The 16,424-nt window shown below is 41.8% G+C and overlaps 1 protein-coding gene across 6 annotated transcripts in view; it reads left to right on the top strand.

Annotated features, from left to right (window-relative positions):
- Window positions 1-16,424, top strand: part of RALGPS1 (Ral GEF with PH domain and SH3 binding motif 1) — a 313,809-nt gene that overhangs the window by 36,010 nt on the left and 261,375 nt on the right. For all 6 annotated transcript variants that reach the window (XM_063081606.1, XM_063081607.1, XM_063081604.1 and 3 more), the window contains exons 2-3: window positions 8,038-8,159; window positions 11,282-11,389. In XM_063081606.1, coding sequence (XP_062937676.1) covers window positions 8,103-8,159; window positions 11,282-11,389 — 165 coding nt within the window. In that variant the 5' untranslated portion in view covers window positions 8,038-8,102. The remainder of the gene's footprint in view (window positions 1-8,037; window positions 8,160-11,281; window positions 11,390-16,424) is intronic.

Below are 16,424 nucleotides of genomic sequence, written 5' to 3'. Positions count from 1 at the left end.
TGGTAAACGTTGGAGGGAGTGATGGCATTTGTGCTTATGTGGCCAGGGCCTCTCTTTGAAAGCCGCCAGACGGTGCTGCTTGCCAGGGAAAGAGGTTTGGCGATTTTGGAGAGGGTCAGGAAGAGGTAGAGATAACAGCACAAGGGGTCCGTTTTTTGAGTTCCTGTCAGGTGGTCCAGCCCCAGAGTGATGGTTGTTCTGGTGGGAAACCTTTTGGCAATACAAAATCTGATGCGCTTGTGGCTATGGTTGAGAGAGAGTGAGTTTGTGTGTGTGTATACTTACACTGTAGCTCATGAATTAGACCAAACAATTGGAGGAGGGATTGTGGGAAGACAACCTCTTTATTTTCTTCCTGTTTGTCTTTGTCATAGCTTCTGTGCATGACACAGAAAGGAGGAGCAAGCTGCAGCCAGTCTCCTGAAAGTAGTGCATCCCACACGGTGGAAGCAGGCTCTTAGATGGGGTTTGGGATCCATTTCATACTTGTCTAAAACATTTGGAAGAAATCATTCTCTTGTAATTGAACATTCCTGGAGGTATGTATTTTCTTTGAAACAACCCCCATAGGCTCAGGAAAAAGTAGTTATTCTGCCTTTTCAACAGTGGTCTGCATCAGACTGTCTCCTGTTATTTTCTTGGTTTCCTGAACTTGAAACATTGAGGAGAATTCTGAAAGTTTGGAAGGAAACCAACATCACATATGTGATTTTCCTTTCCCTCTTCAGGAGCCCACACACACAAGACCAGATTCTGTCATAAGCAGAAAAAAGAGATGTGAGATTGTTCTGTGGTTCTGATACAACTGCCACGTTCTTAAGAAGTTACATCATGAGAATCACTTTTTCTTCTGCAGTGTTTGGTTTCCAAGGAAGCATTAGCAGCAGGAGTGTGAGTGTGTGTGTGTGTGTGTGTGCGCGCGCGAGTGTGAGCGTGTGTGTATGTAAGAGGTGAGAGAGGCAGAGGGAGGGTAGAAAGACTGGGGTTTTTCGTGTGGTACAGACTAATTTGCCCAAACTCAAAAAGCTGAGGCTCCTACCATTATTCCAGAGTGCCTCCCTGTCTAGTATGGGACACACAGCCAGTGCAGATATGTAAAAATTCATCTTCACATTACAGTTTAATTTATCTCTTTGAGCCTCAGTTTTCTCATCTGTAAAATGTTGGTTTTTGTTTTTTTTTTAATGAGTATAAATCTTTTAGCCGAAGCCTAGCACAAAATAAGAGTCTGATGAATTGTAGTGATGACAGTGATGATTCATCTGAGTGTGTATGAGCTCTTTGAGGCCCAGGGCTGGTCTGACTCCTCTGCATAGAGTATGTTAGAAAAAGCTTTACAAAGTTTGCAGAATGGATGAGGGCGTGAACAGGAGGCAAGGTGCTGTTGCTGTAGTTGTAGTGTTAAGGCCATCTGTTAAAACATAAACTCCAAGGGGATCCCTGCCTGTTTTATTGCCACTGTGTCTCCAGTGCCTATGTTAGTGTAATGGACATGGAGCTGGGGTAGGTGAGAAGGGTACGCCTGCTGCTTGTGCTCTGGCTCAGTGGCATCCCACATGTCTTCTCATGCCCCATGCTTCCACACATGCTCAGTGCCCCCGACTCTGCCCACCCTTGACTTGGAACACTCCCACTTATCTTTTAAGACCCAACTCAGTGGCCCTTCTCACTGATGTCTTCTTTGACCCCCAAGGGCATTAATCACCCTCTTCTTTGTGCTCCAGTGAACCTGCAATCTTATGAACCTATAGCACACATCCTGTAAGGATCTCCTTACTTGATTTTCTCCCCCCACTGCACTGCAGGACCCTTGAGGACAAGGCTGTGCCTTCTTTGACTCTGAATCCTCAGAATCGGTCCACCAGCAGTTTCAGTGGATGGTGCTGAATGAACAGAAGGAACTACTAAGCAGAATGTGGCTGTTAGGCCACAACCTGCCCATCCATAACAGCTCCAAACTTAGAAGTCACCCTTGGTTCCTCTCTTTTCCTCATCCCTTGCATGCAGTTCATCAGCCAGTCTTGTCTATCTTACGTCCAAAATACCTCCCAGATCCACTCCCTTCTCCTCATGGCTAGCAGTCCAGCTATTGCCATCTCTTACCTTCCAGTGGGCTTCACTGCTTTCATCTTTGGTCTCTCCAATGCAGTTCTCCATGCAGTAGCCAAAGTGATCTTCAAAAACAATGCACATCACTCAAAACCCTCTAGTTTACTGGTGGGTTCCCAGTGCACTCTAAATAAAACCCAAACTCCTCACCATGGCCTACAAGGCACTTTGTGCTTTGGCCCTAGCCTGTCTGTCCACTGCTTCTGGCTGACTAAGCTCCAGCCATAGCCTTCTGCCTCTATCATAAACCTGATAAGTTCATGTGCAACTCAGTGCCTTTGCACCTTGCTGTTCCCTCTGCAAAGAAGACTCCCACTGGTTTTTATGGCTGCCCCCTTCCGGAGGTTTCAGCTCAGGTATTACATCTGAGAGGGCTTCCTTGACCAACCTGGCAAATATCATCTTCTACCCTATTTTATTTCCTGAAGGCATTTATCAGTATCTGAAGTTATCTTTTTGTTACATGCATATAGTAGATTGAATTATGTCCCCCCAAACTCCCTGAAACTTGAGTTGTGTCCCCCAAATTTTATGTATTAGGAGCTTAGCCTTCACTGTGACTGTTAAGAGGGTGGGAAATCCTATTATGGTAATTATAAGGTGGGGCCTTGAAGAAGTGATTGGGTTGTAGGACCACACGGTAGTGAATGGATTAAAAATGGTGGTCAGGGGCGTGGTTCTTAGGGCTTTAAAAGAAGAGAGTCTCTCTCTCTCTCTCTCTGCTCTCTCCGCTTCCACCATCTTGCAGTGTGAGACCCCTGAGTTACTGTTGCCACCACCAGATGGACTTTGGATTTTCCAGCCTCAGAAACTGTAAGCAATAAATTTTGTTTTCTTCATGAATTACCCAGTTTGAGGTATTTTGTTAGAAGCAACCTAAATGGACTAATACAATGCATTTTCTAACTCCTGATCTAGAATGCAAGTTCTGTTGGAGCACCTACCTTATGTGTCTACTCTCTTGGTGTTCCCAGTGCCTGAAACAGGGGTTTATGACCACAGCATTTATGAATTTGGATGGGAAAAAATGACATTTTTATTTTCACTAACTTCTAATTAAAATTTAGCATTTCTCTCACTAAAATAGATAATGAATCACATTTATATTAACAGTATCTGGGACTTTGTCACCAATAGAAATCACAGATAATTTCATTTCACATAACTGTTGTGAGCATCTCAGAATATCTGTACTCATAACTACTTTGAAATTATGGAAGTTATTAGACTCACCAATAGATCTTGTTATTTAATGCAACAATAAAGAAATATATATATATATGTTCCCTTATATGAAGACATATATAATTACTACATTACAAATTATTTTAAAAATAATAACTATATTTTAATATAATTGGTTCCCTGTGTAACTTTATTTTATGCATTTAAAAACATTTCTGTGAGAAGGAGCCCATAGGTTTCACTAGACTGCCAAAAGTGTCCAAGACACAAGACAGTGAAGAACTGTTGGTTATAATGATGACTGGCATGAAGTAGGAGCCCAGTGAATGAATGAATGGTGTGTATCTTTCCCCTTTCCAATGAGCCCCCCCACATGCCCTTTCCGATGAGCCAATGAGCCCAGGGTCTGGTTTCTGGTGGACTGGCATGGACTTCATGTTTAGGAACTAGCCTTGGTCAAGGTCTTTTTGGAATTCTACTCTAACTACCTGACACTGAAAGAGAGGTATTTTATTACAGGGCCCTGGAATGCTCTCCTTTTAATTCAGACACAAGTTCTCTCTTCAGCTTCTCTGTGCATCTGTTTCCTCCCTCTGCTTTTACCCCTCTCACCAGACTGTCCCTGCACTACTCTATTCCCAAGGGTACAGTGCCTCAGATTGGTTGGTCAGAAAAAACTGGTGTCTAGTTAGGATGGCTAAAATCCAAAAGACTATGAACGATAAATGCTGGCGAGGCTGCGGAGAAAAAGGAACTCTCATACATTGTTGGTGGGACTGCAAAATGGTGCAGCCTCTATGGAAAATGGTATGGAGGTTCCTCAAACAATTGCAGATAGATCTACCATACGACCCAGCTATCCCACTGTTGGGAATATACCCAGAAGAATGGAAATCATCAAGTCGAAGGTATACCTGTTTCCCAATGTTCATCGCAGCCCTCTTTACAATAGCCAAGAGTTGGAACCAGCCCAAATGCCCATCATCGGATGAGTGGATACGGAAAATGTGGTACATCTACACAATGGAATACTACTCAGCTATAAAAACGAATGAAATACTGCCATTTGCAACAACATGGATGGACCTTGAGAGAATTATATTAAGTGAAACAAGTCAGGCACAGAAAGAGAAATACCACATGTTCTCACTTATTGGTGGGAGCTAAAAATTAATATATAAATTCACACACACACACACACACACACACACATGCACACAAACCGGGGGGGGGGGAAGAAGATATAACAACCACAATTATTTGAAGTTGATATGACAAGCAAACAGAAAGGACATTGTTGGGGGGGAGGGGGGGAGGGAGAAGGGAGGGAGGTTTTGGTGATGGGGAGCAATAATCAGCCACAATGTATATCGACAAAATAAAATTTAAAAAAAAAAAAGAAAAAACTGGTGTCTTAGGGTCCTGAGTTCCTAGGAGAATCAGGTTGTCACCATGGTCCAGTTGGTCTGGCCTGGGATGCACAGTCACCCATCTTCAGGGCCCTCCTCTGGGGTAGGGAAGTGGTTCTCTGGGAGGAGCCCGGGCTGGGATGACCTTCTTGATGGGAGTCTGCTCCCTGATACAAGAGTTGGGGCTCAGCCAGGCCTCAGGGACTGAAGTTGAATGAGTGGAGGTTTCTTTGGGTCCTGGAAAGATTGTTTCATTCTGCTTGGTCCTGTTATTTCTTAGCATGTGAAATATCACTTGTCTGAGAGTTGCTGCCCATAAATTAGGCTGTTTTTGTCAGTGGCGAGACATGCAGGAGTCAGATCAAAAACAAGCGCTTGTCTTTCTTCCCAGCTCAGATTGCCCATAGCAAGCATTAATGGCTAACACACTATGGCTGTCATACTTTGTCTCTAGGTGGGCTGGGGTTGCAGTGGAGACGGGGTGGGCAGGATGAGCCTCTTGGAGGAGGAGCCCTGTACTTGGGGCCCTGGACTTGGCCCCTGCTCCTCAGGAAGCTTGGAGCCCACTGATGGGAATGTGGAAGCCCATGGTTTCACAGAGCATGATGCTGTTCTTTCTCGAACATTTAAAGTTAATGTTTTGTTTGTTTTAGGAAAAAAGAATAGGTATAAGTTAATAGATACTTGTAGGATAAGGTTAACACTAATAGTAACAATAACCTTGATTGAGTGCTTGTCCTGTGCCTGGCCTGGATGGAGAGTTTTGGCAGTAAGTCATTTTACCTCTCTGTGCCTCAGTTTCCTGGATATCCAAAATAGTCTCTATCTCATGGGGCTTTTGTGAAGATTAAATGAGCTAAAAATATAAAGCTTAGCCCAGTGCCTTGAACAGCATCAGCACTTACTGTTAGTGCTGTTATTGGTGTGTGGAGAGGGAGCACCTAAGCACGCCACCAGGTGATGCTGGAGAAATGGGTAGAGTTGGCAGCATCCTTCTGATGGGAAGCAGGGTGTGAGCTGATGGCCAGTCACAGGAGAGGGTCAGAGAACTGAGGCACCTATGTGGCTCGAGAATGTATGGTGGTCAGGCAAGTAGGGGAGCAAGGGCTCTGGTTTTGGCCAGGCCAAGCAGATTGAGCTTTGTGTCTGGGCTCCCCCTGGGGAGACCTGCAGGGTGCCAGGCACACCCAGAAAGGAGCAAAGCCCACCTCAGTGGCCTTGAACTGAGGCTGGTTGGATCCACTCAAGGAGGATCAATCGGGCTGTCTTCCACTCAGTCTCCGAAGGTGACTCTCTGTTAGGCCTGGATTGAGTCACTTGAATCCTGTTTGAATTGATCTGAACAGGTTCTGTCCTATCAAGCTGGTTTGTTCTGTCTTTGAATAGACTATCTGAGTTGGTCGCAGACCCCCAGCCTGTTTGAGTTAGTTTGTCTGGATTTGTCTGGTGTGAGACAGTCTAGGAAGCTTGACCCCAGCCCATTTGATTTAGTTTGTCTGGTTTGAGACAGTCCAGGAAGCTTGACTGCTGTGTAACTCTTGAGCTGGACTTACTTTTAATCTCAGTTTTTGGACTCCCCATTTTGAAGTCTCTGGGTTTTTCAGGGGCTTTTCTGTTGGAGGACCCCATCCACTCAATTCCCGGGAGATCTTTCCTTTGCTCCAGGGACTTTGCTCTCCTCTCAGTCTCTTCTGCCCTGGAAAGTCTTGAGAGTTTTTTCTTAATTAATAGTACCCTTCTTGGGCTGGCTGGTTAGCTCAGTTGGTTAGAGTGTGGTGTTATAATAATGCCCTTCTCTGTTGTCATGTGCTGATACTATATGTTTGTAGTATTTTAATATTTACTTGATTATTTCAAAGGGGATAAGGGGGGTGTTAAATGTGTGAGTTCAGATGACCATCATGAAACAGAGCTGAAGGTGTTTCTTCTATTGTAGTAGAGTTTACATACCACAAAATTTACCCATTCTAACTGTACAATTTTATGATTTTTAGTGAATTTTTGGAGTTTTGTAACTGTCACCATGATCCAGTTTTAGAGCATTTCTGTCACCTTAAAAACTCCCTTGTGTCACTGTGCAGTCAGTCCTGCTCCTAGCCCAGCCCCCACTGATGTGTGTTTTTGTCTTATAATTTTCCTTCTCTGGACATTTCCCAAACTGGAATCATATTGTATTATCCTATTTCTGTTGCTTATGACAATATACACAGAACTGGGCATTTTATAAAGAAAATGAAATTTATTGCTTATAGTTTCTGAGGCTGGGAAGTCCAAAGTCCGTCTGTTGGTGCCTTATACCAGAAACCGTCTCATCCTCAGCTGGTTCTTCTCCATCCCCACTTCAATTTCTGTGGAATCACTGCTGTAACCTTAGCTCCGTGGACCCTCCTCACCTCTTGGTGCACATAATTGCAGTTGGCTTCCAACTGGTGTCTTTGCCATCTCCTTCCCTTCCCCCACCACATCCTCCCTACTCTCCTGGACACTTGCTTGCTAAAAAGCTGTCACTGGCTACAGTTCTCTGTGTTCAGTGATGTGATAAACGCTCTGCTACAGGTGTGTGCACATTGATTGTGTGGTTCTGCTTTGGGTAGTTTAGTCATCATAACCAGAAGAAATGACATTTGAGCAGGGTCTTGAATGATGATGGGATGATGGGACAGCATGAGCAAAGGCACCAAAGCATGAGTGAGTTATCTCCCTGTACCTCAATTTCCCCACATGTAACCTGGGTGTAATAACAGGACCTACCTCAGGATTGTTGGGAAGGTTAGATGAGTTAACGTGTGTCAAGCACACAGCACATGGTGAGTACCATATGGGGGTTAGCTATTATCCACATTATTGTTGACAAAACAGTATGGCACCTAGGTGAACACAGTAGAATCAGTTTGTCTTCTTTACCCCACCTTTGTTTTAAAACAAAGATCACATACTCTGGTGCCTGCAAGGGTCAGGTATATTGGAATGGCTGCACAGGCTAGGTGGGGACTAAAAGGTACTTGCTTCAGTAGAAGGGACAGCCACTGCTAAGCCCAGCTGATGGTTGTCATGTAGGAATATGGGCTCTATATTGCCAGAAAAGTCAGAAATCCAGAATTCTATGTGAAATCTTCTAATTTTTAAATGTTGGTAATTAAAAATATATTAAAGCTCTCTACATGCCCAACAAACTCTATCTGTGGGCCATATTTAGCCTGAAGGCCACCAGCTTAGGACCTTTCTTTAAAGGTCTCCTCCAGGGTGATCTGCTCAAGTATGGTACGATTTTCTCATGCGGATAGGATTAAGTTGGTTTTGATGACTGTTTTTTATGAGCTCCTTTGCCTTGCAGGACTTCTCCAGATAGGTTATGTCACCGGCAGAGGCTGCCCTGAAGCTCCCTGTGGCCTGGAGACTATGTACAAGAGGAATGGTCTGATGGCTAGCGTGTTGGTCACCTCCGCCACTCCACAGGTACAGAGGCTGTGAGGATTGGGACAGTGGGTGGGAGGGACTCCTTTCAGCTGACCCAGGCACCAGGTAAGCCATGGACGGCAGGGCTGCAGGGCTCGATGAATACCACCATTCTTAGCACTCCCAAGGCCCCTTGCCATGCCAGGCGTGAGATTTGGGAGGCAGTCAGCCCTGAGGATCAGTATGTTTTCTGAAGTTGTTCTCTTCAAAGAAAGACAAATACCTGCCCAGTCCAGTTGTAGCAAGTGCCACATTCCATTTTGGTGGCAAGAAGGGATCAGACCTTTCCTAGGAATGAAGTCAGACAGAAGTCATTCCAGCTGGCCCTGGGTTCTTATTTACCTTGCTCAGTAGGAAATGGCTGTAAGGACTGGTGGTCTAGAGAGGCCTGGGCTAGGGCCACTGCTGTGGGGTTTGAGAGTTTGCTTTCCAAGCTCAGTAATGGAGCAGAGGCATGTGGAAGGAGTGGGTGTGGTCTGAGGCCCAGGATGTCACCATGTTGAATGCATTAATACCTGCTCCTTTGACAAGCTGGCAAGGCAGTGTCAGAGTTCTGAGCTCACAAGGCCTTTGTCGTCAGGCTGGGCTTCTGAAATAATCCTGGTGGACCAGCCAGAAAATCACAGCTAGTTCATTTCTTATAAACCTTTCCAGAAATTCCTTATTTTGATCTCTGGTCCTGAAATCAGACTTGTGGGTGCCTTTTAAAATTCCCTAAAGGTGCTAATATAGGTTTAAATAAAGTTGCTGCAGAAGCAGCAGCATTATAATCGTGATCTTCATCATCATCACCAATGAATGTATTTGAGGCAACTTTTGATTAAACAAGTCCCCTTATATGAATGTGTGTGTTTGGAGCAGGTATAATGGGAATGTTACAGGAAAGTTATAAAGCCTGAAGTCCCAGAAACAGACTGTTTGGTAACTAGAGGAATCAGACTTCTGTTTCCATCTATAATTTACATTCCATCTTGAGTAAAACTTCTTTCTTCTTTGGTTTCTGTGTGTGTATATGCATGTATATATATGAGTGTATACACACATATATGTGTATACATACTCATGCAATATGTATATGTACATATATGTGTATCCAGCTCATAGTAAGTATTCAATATTTATTGAATGAATGAATGAATACATGTATAATTGAAGTGCTCAATAAATTTTGGTGTTTGGAGTGACACATTTACAACCATACACACCCATAATTTATTGCTCCCTATATACCAGGCACTTCTTTTTTGCATGTTCCACAGGCATCCTCTCTTTTAATCCTCACAATATCTCTTTCGGGTTTGTACTATTGTTTTATCCAGTTTATAGATGAGGAAACTGAAGCACAGAGAGGTGAACAAACTGGCTTCAAATTACACAGCCAGGCAAGTGAGGATTCAGAGCCAGGCCTCTCTAACTCTCGAGTTGGTGCTGCTGATCATGACACTACACTGTCCTAGAGAAAATCAGCCCTGTCACCCTGATTTGGCCTGCTTCCTGGAAGTCAGATGCAGAAGTATAGAAAGATTTGCAGATTTTCTTCTGCTCAGGGTCTGTGTATAAGATTGAAAGATAGACTGCCAATTCCAGAAACATTCAGAAGTCTTTATTATTTTTAAAGTTTAACAGATTCTCATCAGGGGAGAAAGTCCTATCACCTGTGGACTGATAGCCATGCCTGAGCCCACCCCAGGCTCCTTGAATCAGTGTCTCCCAGGGAGTGGGGGTTCTGCCAGTTGATTTCTAAGCTTCATTTTATATAACTTGTCCTATAAGCCTGGGAAGTAGGTTTTAATCTCACCATTTTATAGATAACTGAGACTCAGTAAAATGAACTAACTTGCCTGAGGTTGGACAGCAACTGGTATGGAGGTGACATTTTAACCAGGTCTGTCTGATTTCAGAGCTCTTAACCACTGTGGTATACTGCTTCTTAATATCATCTTAGAGTTTTTGGTATAATAGGCTCATTTGCAAAACCTTTTAATGATACAGGCCTGTTGAAATCTACAGGTTTAAGTTCCTGCCCCTCTTTTTAACCTCACATTTTCAATTGTTGACTATCAGTTTCCCTCACTGGCTTAAAAACACTCTGGTTTCCAGTAAGATTGCAAAGTTTTTCCAGATATAGACATTTTGGGAAGAGTGAAATAAAGAGGAATTAATAGAAGTGTATTCTCTAAATCCTGGTCCAAGATGTTGCTGTTAATAGAAACCACAAAATCCTTCTTCATGAGTTGAGACAAATAAAACCATTTATGAATGGGGCACAATTTTGGGGTGGTAAGCTCAATTGATTCCCAAAAGTAAAGTTTGATGAAATTAAATAAAATTAAAGAGAAGGTATGTTCAGCATTCTGGGATCCCCACAGTGTTGGGTTTCATGAAATCAGCCACATTTGTTTTAACTCGCTTTTTTATGGGAGATCTTTTCATTACATCCAGGACTCAGAATGTTCTTAACACAAGGGACTCTACTAAATATAACTTTCACGCCAATCTCCGAAGCCAATTGGTTGTTACCCCTTAGCTCATCAGCTAGCAACCTTAAGTTCCAGTAGTGCATACATGAAATAAGCCTTGAGACCCTGTTTTATATTTTGCGTAACAATTTCCTACAATGACTTCAAGTAGGAAAAAAACAGGTGAAACCAGGTAATGTTTGAAATATATAAAATGAAACAGATGGTTTCCTCAGGCCTCTTATTTACTTTGAAAGAGACTGGACTGTAATTTTTCACCCCACCACTACACCACTGGCAGAAGCAGTTAGGGTGTAGCTACTCAAGGTTTATGTTTAGGTGTCAAAGAGACATAAAACTAGGGTCACATTCTGGCTTTCAGTTTTGTAGCTGAGATAGCTTCAGTAACATTGCCTCTACTTCCTTTTCTGTAAAATGAGAATAAAAATAGTGTGTACTCATAGGGTACCCAGGAGAATTAAATAACGTTATGCATATGGAGTGCTTAACACAGTGCCTAGAATAGCGTTAAAGCACTAAACAGTGAAAGCCTTTACCGTTACACAGTTCTATCACTCTCCCATCCTCAATCCTGGGGGCTTTGCAGGCAGTGATTCTAAACCAGCCTGCACAGTTGGCATCATCTCTCCACATTCTCCACAGGGCAGCAGCAGCTCAGACTCTCTGGAGGGACAGAGCTGCGACTATGCCAGCAAGAGCTACGATGCTGTTGTCTTTGATGTCTTGAAAGTGACTCCAGAGGAGTTTGCCGTAAGTAACACAGAACGGATGTGGGTAGGTGGGTGGCACCATGACACGATGCTAGAGGGGGTCACTGCTCTGGGCTTTCTGCTCAGATTGGAAACATCCTATCTACCCAACAATAGGGGAGTGTTGAATGAAGTATGGTACATCCTTGATGAAGTACCATGCAGCATTGAAAAGGATGCTGTCACTCTAGAGGTTAACCACCATAGAAGGCATACAGTGTGAGGGGTCTTCAAAAAGTTCATGGAAAGATTTGCACCATCTTTGAATTCCATTTTTCCATGAACTTTTTAAAATACCCTTGTGTATATGAATAGTAAGTGGAAGAAGCAGATTATAGCACAATTTATGAAGCATAATTCCATTTTTAGAAAGCATGTACAATACACACACATATATATTTGCATAAGGCCTAGATTTGTTTACATATTCATAAATATCTGGATATATATAGCCAAACCTATTAGTTGCTGTAATTTCTGGTTGTAAATTCCAGGTAATTGGAATTTAGTTTGTCTTCTTTTTGTTTATTTGTAAACAAATTGTCTACATTTTTATAAGGACCATTTTCTACAATGATAGACAATATAATTTGGGCAGTTTTAAAAATTATAAATTAAAACAAATTGTTTTTTCTTTAATCAGTGTGTTGCTGCTGATCTGATCAAGGGACTGTCCCTTGTGGTGGAGCAGAGTTGGCTCTTTGTTGTGCCGTGACTTAGTTTCCTCCTGTTGCACTTTGAGGGTAGGGGGAGTATTGGCTCTGGAGTAACTTCAAGCCCGATTCTGAGTGTTCTCCAAAGGCTACATTTCTCTCCAGATCCATGCCCATTTCTTCCCTATCCCCTTTGATGTATAAGAGGCTTCGTGTCCTCCAGATGCCACGTGAGCCAACCAGGCCCTGTTTCATTGCTCCGGCATCATTGGCTCTCACATATACTTTGTGCCATGGTGTGCTGAGCCCGGCACAGGCATCATCTCCAGTATGGCTGAGGGATCCTTTTAAAACCTGCTTAAAACTCTCTAGTGGCTTCCTCCTGCTAGAATGAGACCCAGAGTTCCTCTTGAGCTTCCAGAGCCCTCCATGGTCTGGCCAAGCCTCCCTCTCCTGCCCCTATCACCTTGCCCTCCAGCTATACATCAGCTTTCTCTTTCCCAGACTCATCCAGCATCCTCCTGCCTCATTCTTCCTTCAGTCCTAATGGCTCTTCTCCAGAGGTGTGCTCAGTCACTGTTCAAATGTCAGTTCTCAGAGAGGACTGTCACTGGGCTAAAGTAGCATTTCCCCATCACTATCTCTTTGCTTAGCCTGGTCCATTTTTCTTCATAACTCTTATTAGTACCCAACTTTATATTATATAATAATAATTTTTTGTTGCATATCTCCTCCACTGGAATATAAATTCACTGAGGACTGGAACTTTATCTGATTTGTTCATTGCTTTCTCCCCAGTGCCCAAAATATGCCTAGCTCATAGTAAGTGCTCAATAAATACATGTTGACTAAAATAATTCAATCCTCACAACAGCTGATGAAGATTATCATTTGCTCCTGATTTTCTGATAAAAAAAACTAAGGATCCAGGAAATTCACTTTTATATGGGTCACATAGCCAGGTATTGGCAAAGCTAGGTCTGAAACCCTCGTCTCCTAATTATTCACCTAATTCTGGGAGCTAATAATAAGAGCAGCTTCCATTTTTGAACACCACTATGTCTAGGTCTTGTGTTAAATGTTTTACATGCCTTATCTAATTTACTTTTCACAACAGCCTTATATATTAGGTATAATTTTTGTTCTGAATTCACTGATGAGTAAGTCAATGCTTAGAGAGTAAAATCACCTCTTCATTCGGATAGTAGGTACTGTCTGACACTCTAGATCAGAGCTATCCAGTGGAAATATAATTCAAGCCACATATGCAATTTTAAACTTTTCAGTAGCCATATTAAAGAAAAAGAGGTGAAATTATTTTTAATAATATATTTTATTTAACTTTGTATATCTAAAATAGTATCATTTCAATATGTAAGCAACATAAATTATTGAGATACTTTATATTATTCTTTTTTTTTTTTCAAACTAAGCCTTCAAAATCCAATTTGTATTTTACATGTACAGTGCTAGTAACACTTCAGATTCTCAATAGCCATATATGGCTAGTGGCTACCATATTAGACAGTGCAACAATAGAGTCTTCATTTTTAAACACAAAGCTGTACTGCCTCTTCTTGAAAAGACTTCATGGACATTAAAGGCTAATGGCCTAACTTCTATATTCTATTTGCATATGTTTACTTGCTGTATTTTTTAAAGTTGTATTTTTTAGCTTCACAAAAGGAATGAAGCAATAATGAGGCTTAAAAATCCCTTTATAGCAGTTCACCACATGGAATGGCAGAGTTCAGCTGCATTGTAGAAAAACATTGCCTAACAGGTCTTGTTGGTGAGACACTGGTCCTGGTTTTCTAGCCTCAGCTCTAGGACATTGGTTGGCCTGACCTAGGCCAGTTTTCTAAGGCTGAGAAGACTATAGAGAAGACCGATTTGAGGGTGCAGTGCTAGAACTTCGGCTGCCTCTGCTGGCGCCAGTAGTCTTAAGCTTATATGTAAAACCAGGTATCCTGGAGTCTTTGGCTCTGCAGAAGTGTTGGGAGTTGCCAGGTATCAGAATTGAACCAGACCACCTGGCATTTTAGTTTCCTGTCTAATAATATGAAAGAAATAAAAAACCCAGACATAAAAGTCCCTTAAAAATCATTTCAGTGCTTCTGGAAAGATGTTGGTGGAAGTAGCATAGTTTTTTATTCTCTCTGAATCCCTCCCGCCACTGTTCCCCCCCTCCCACACAAACAACATCAGAACAACTAGATAGAAAACCCTGAAATCCATGAACAACATTTACAATAAAATTAGGTGACAAGTTATTCCCATCTACTCCAAAATACGAGTGGCTGGGGACATACCACCAACATCCACAAGACCTTCTGAGTATCATTTTCTTTAGAGGAGAGAGCAAGAATACATAGTAGGGTATTTTACAAACTTGAGACTAGGAGAATTCCCAAATTGCCAACAGGTATTCACTAGAAAATTCAGTGGGTCAATGTGAGAACAGCAGCTGAAATTGGGAGGGATTTGACTACTCAAATAATGGGTGGTTAGAAGGGATCTATGGAGTAGCTGCTGTCTTTAAACAAACAACCAGGGCTCCCTTTTAGGACTAGGCTCCATACATAAGAGAAATTCAGTATGGGAGTAGAATCAAAATGATCAGGATAGGTACAGTTACGGCAAAGGGAAAAGAAGATCTAAAAAGTGTGCATGTATGTGTGTGTACTGTATATGTGTGGAATCTCAAAAAGCAACTGCCATGTTTTTGAACTCTACATAAAAGCAACCTAAAAGAAAGCTATGTGAAGTTAGAAAAGGTACTCTGAATGATGTTCCCCTCTAAAGCTCAGGAAAACTACTTTTACATAAAAATAAGCAATAGGAAATTATTGATGCCAAATCTCATTCAAAGTTATTATAAGAAAAAAAGAGAAGAGAATCCCTGTAGACAATGAAAGCATGCCAGAAAAACATGCCGCAAAATAGATAAAAACTGTAACTATTTCAAGAGTAAGAGACATTAAGATCATGCTGTAAGACATGAACAGTGTAAATCAAAAATAGAAGAATCTGAGAAATGAGGTAACAGAACTTAAGAAAGAATTGAAAATAAAAGAAAAATTTTTTGGAAATGAAAATTGAACTAGAAGGAGCACAAGAACAGATAAAAATAACAGAAAAGCCCTCAAGGGAGTTAACTGTTTCATATCAAAATAAAAGAGGCAAGAGATAAGACAATGAAAAAAAATGACAAATATTGATGATAGGCAAAGCAGATTCAACATGTAGATAATAGGAATCCCCAAAAGCAGGGAGTAAAAAGGTAAGGGAACTGAACATATACTTGAAACTGTAATTCCAGATTATGGTCTTGAATGTCATTTCTCACTAAAAGAATCCAGGGCTTCCTGGAGAACTGGTGGATTCCAAGCCTGGGACAGGAAATGTTCAAGATGAGCCTGCTACATTTTCCCAGCATCAGTGAGGGAGCTGTCAGAGACTATGGGGTTCATATCAAAAGACTCAGGAACCAGCTAGAAGAAGCTCCTACTGCCCAATTATGGGACAAGTTGAACTTCAAAATGCAAATAATTGCAGTTGATTGAAATCCGTCAAACAATGGGTCACCTCTGGAAGATGACAAGGGACCAACTTATTATCTTAAAAATAGATAAATTTGTGAAAGAATTAAGTATTTGTCCTGCCTTTCACATTTTAGCTATTCTGGGTAACTAAATATTAGATGAGGGAAAGTGTGTCTTTATTGAATTAGTTCAGTTAATAAATGGAAAAGAAATGATAGAATTGGAACATCATCATTTTGTAACCCCAGCGAATGAACAGATCTGAACAGCAAGCATCAACAGCCGCTACATCACAAAAGGAGAGACGTTATGTGCCTCCTGATGAAATAGCTCACCACCAGCTCCAGTCTTACCCAAGGGATCAAACTTGTGTCTGATCAAGCATCTGGGTCCAGCTGCTGATTTTCAGGAAATACCAAGGACAGAAGAACGTATTGATCTTCTCCGTGAGTGTGGAGAACTGTGTAGATCAAATGGCCTGGATTCTTCAACAGAGGCATTATAAGGAATATAAAAGAATGGAGAGAATACTTGTAGATTAAGAGATATTAAATGTACATATCACATTTTTTAAAAAGTGGACAAGACTATACTGTGATGCCTGTAGATACACACTTGGGAGATAAAATTATAAAGAAACTTGAAGAAAGTCAAGATAGTGGCTACTTTTGGTGGGAGGGAGGGACTTGTGATTGGGTCATGGCACATGGAGGAACTTCTGGAGTGGCTCTTCTTTTAAAAATTGTGATAAAATATACATAACGTAAAATTTACTGTCTTAACCATTTTTAAGTGTACAGTTCAGTAGTGTTCAGTATATTCACATTGTTATGCAGCC

The sequence above is a fragment of the Cynocephalus volans genome, chromosome 17 (genome assembly GCF_027409185.1).
Source record: "Cynocephalus volans isolate mCynVol1 chromosome 17, mCynVol1.pri, whole genome shotgun sequence".
NCBI classification, from domain to species: Eukaryota; Metazoa; Chordata; class Mammalia; order Dermoptera; family Cynocephalidae; genus Cynocephalus; species Cynocephalus volans.
This window is presented reverse-complemented; position numbering and strand designations above follow the sequence as displayed.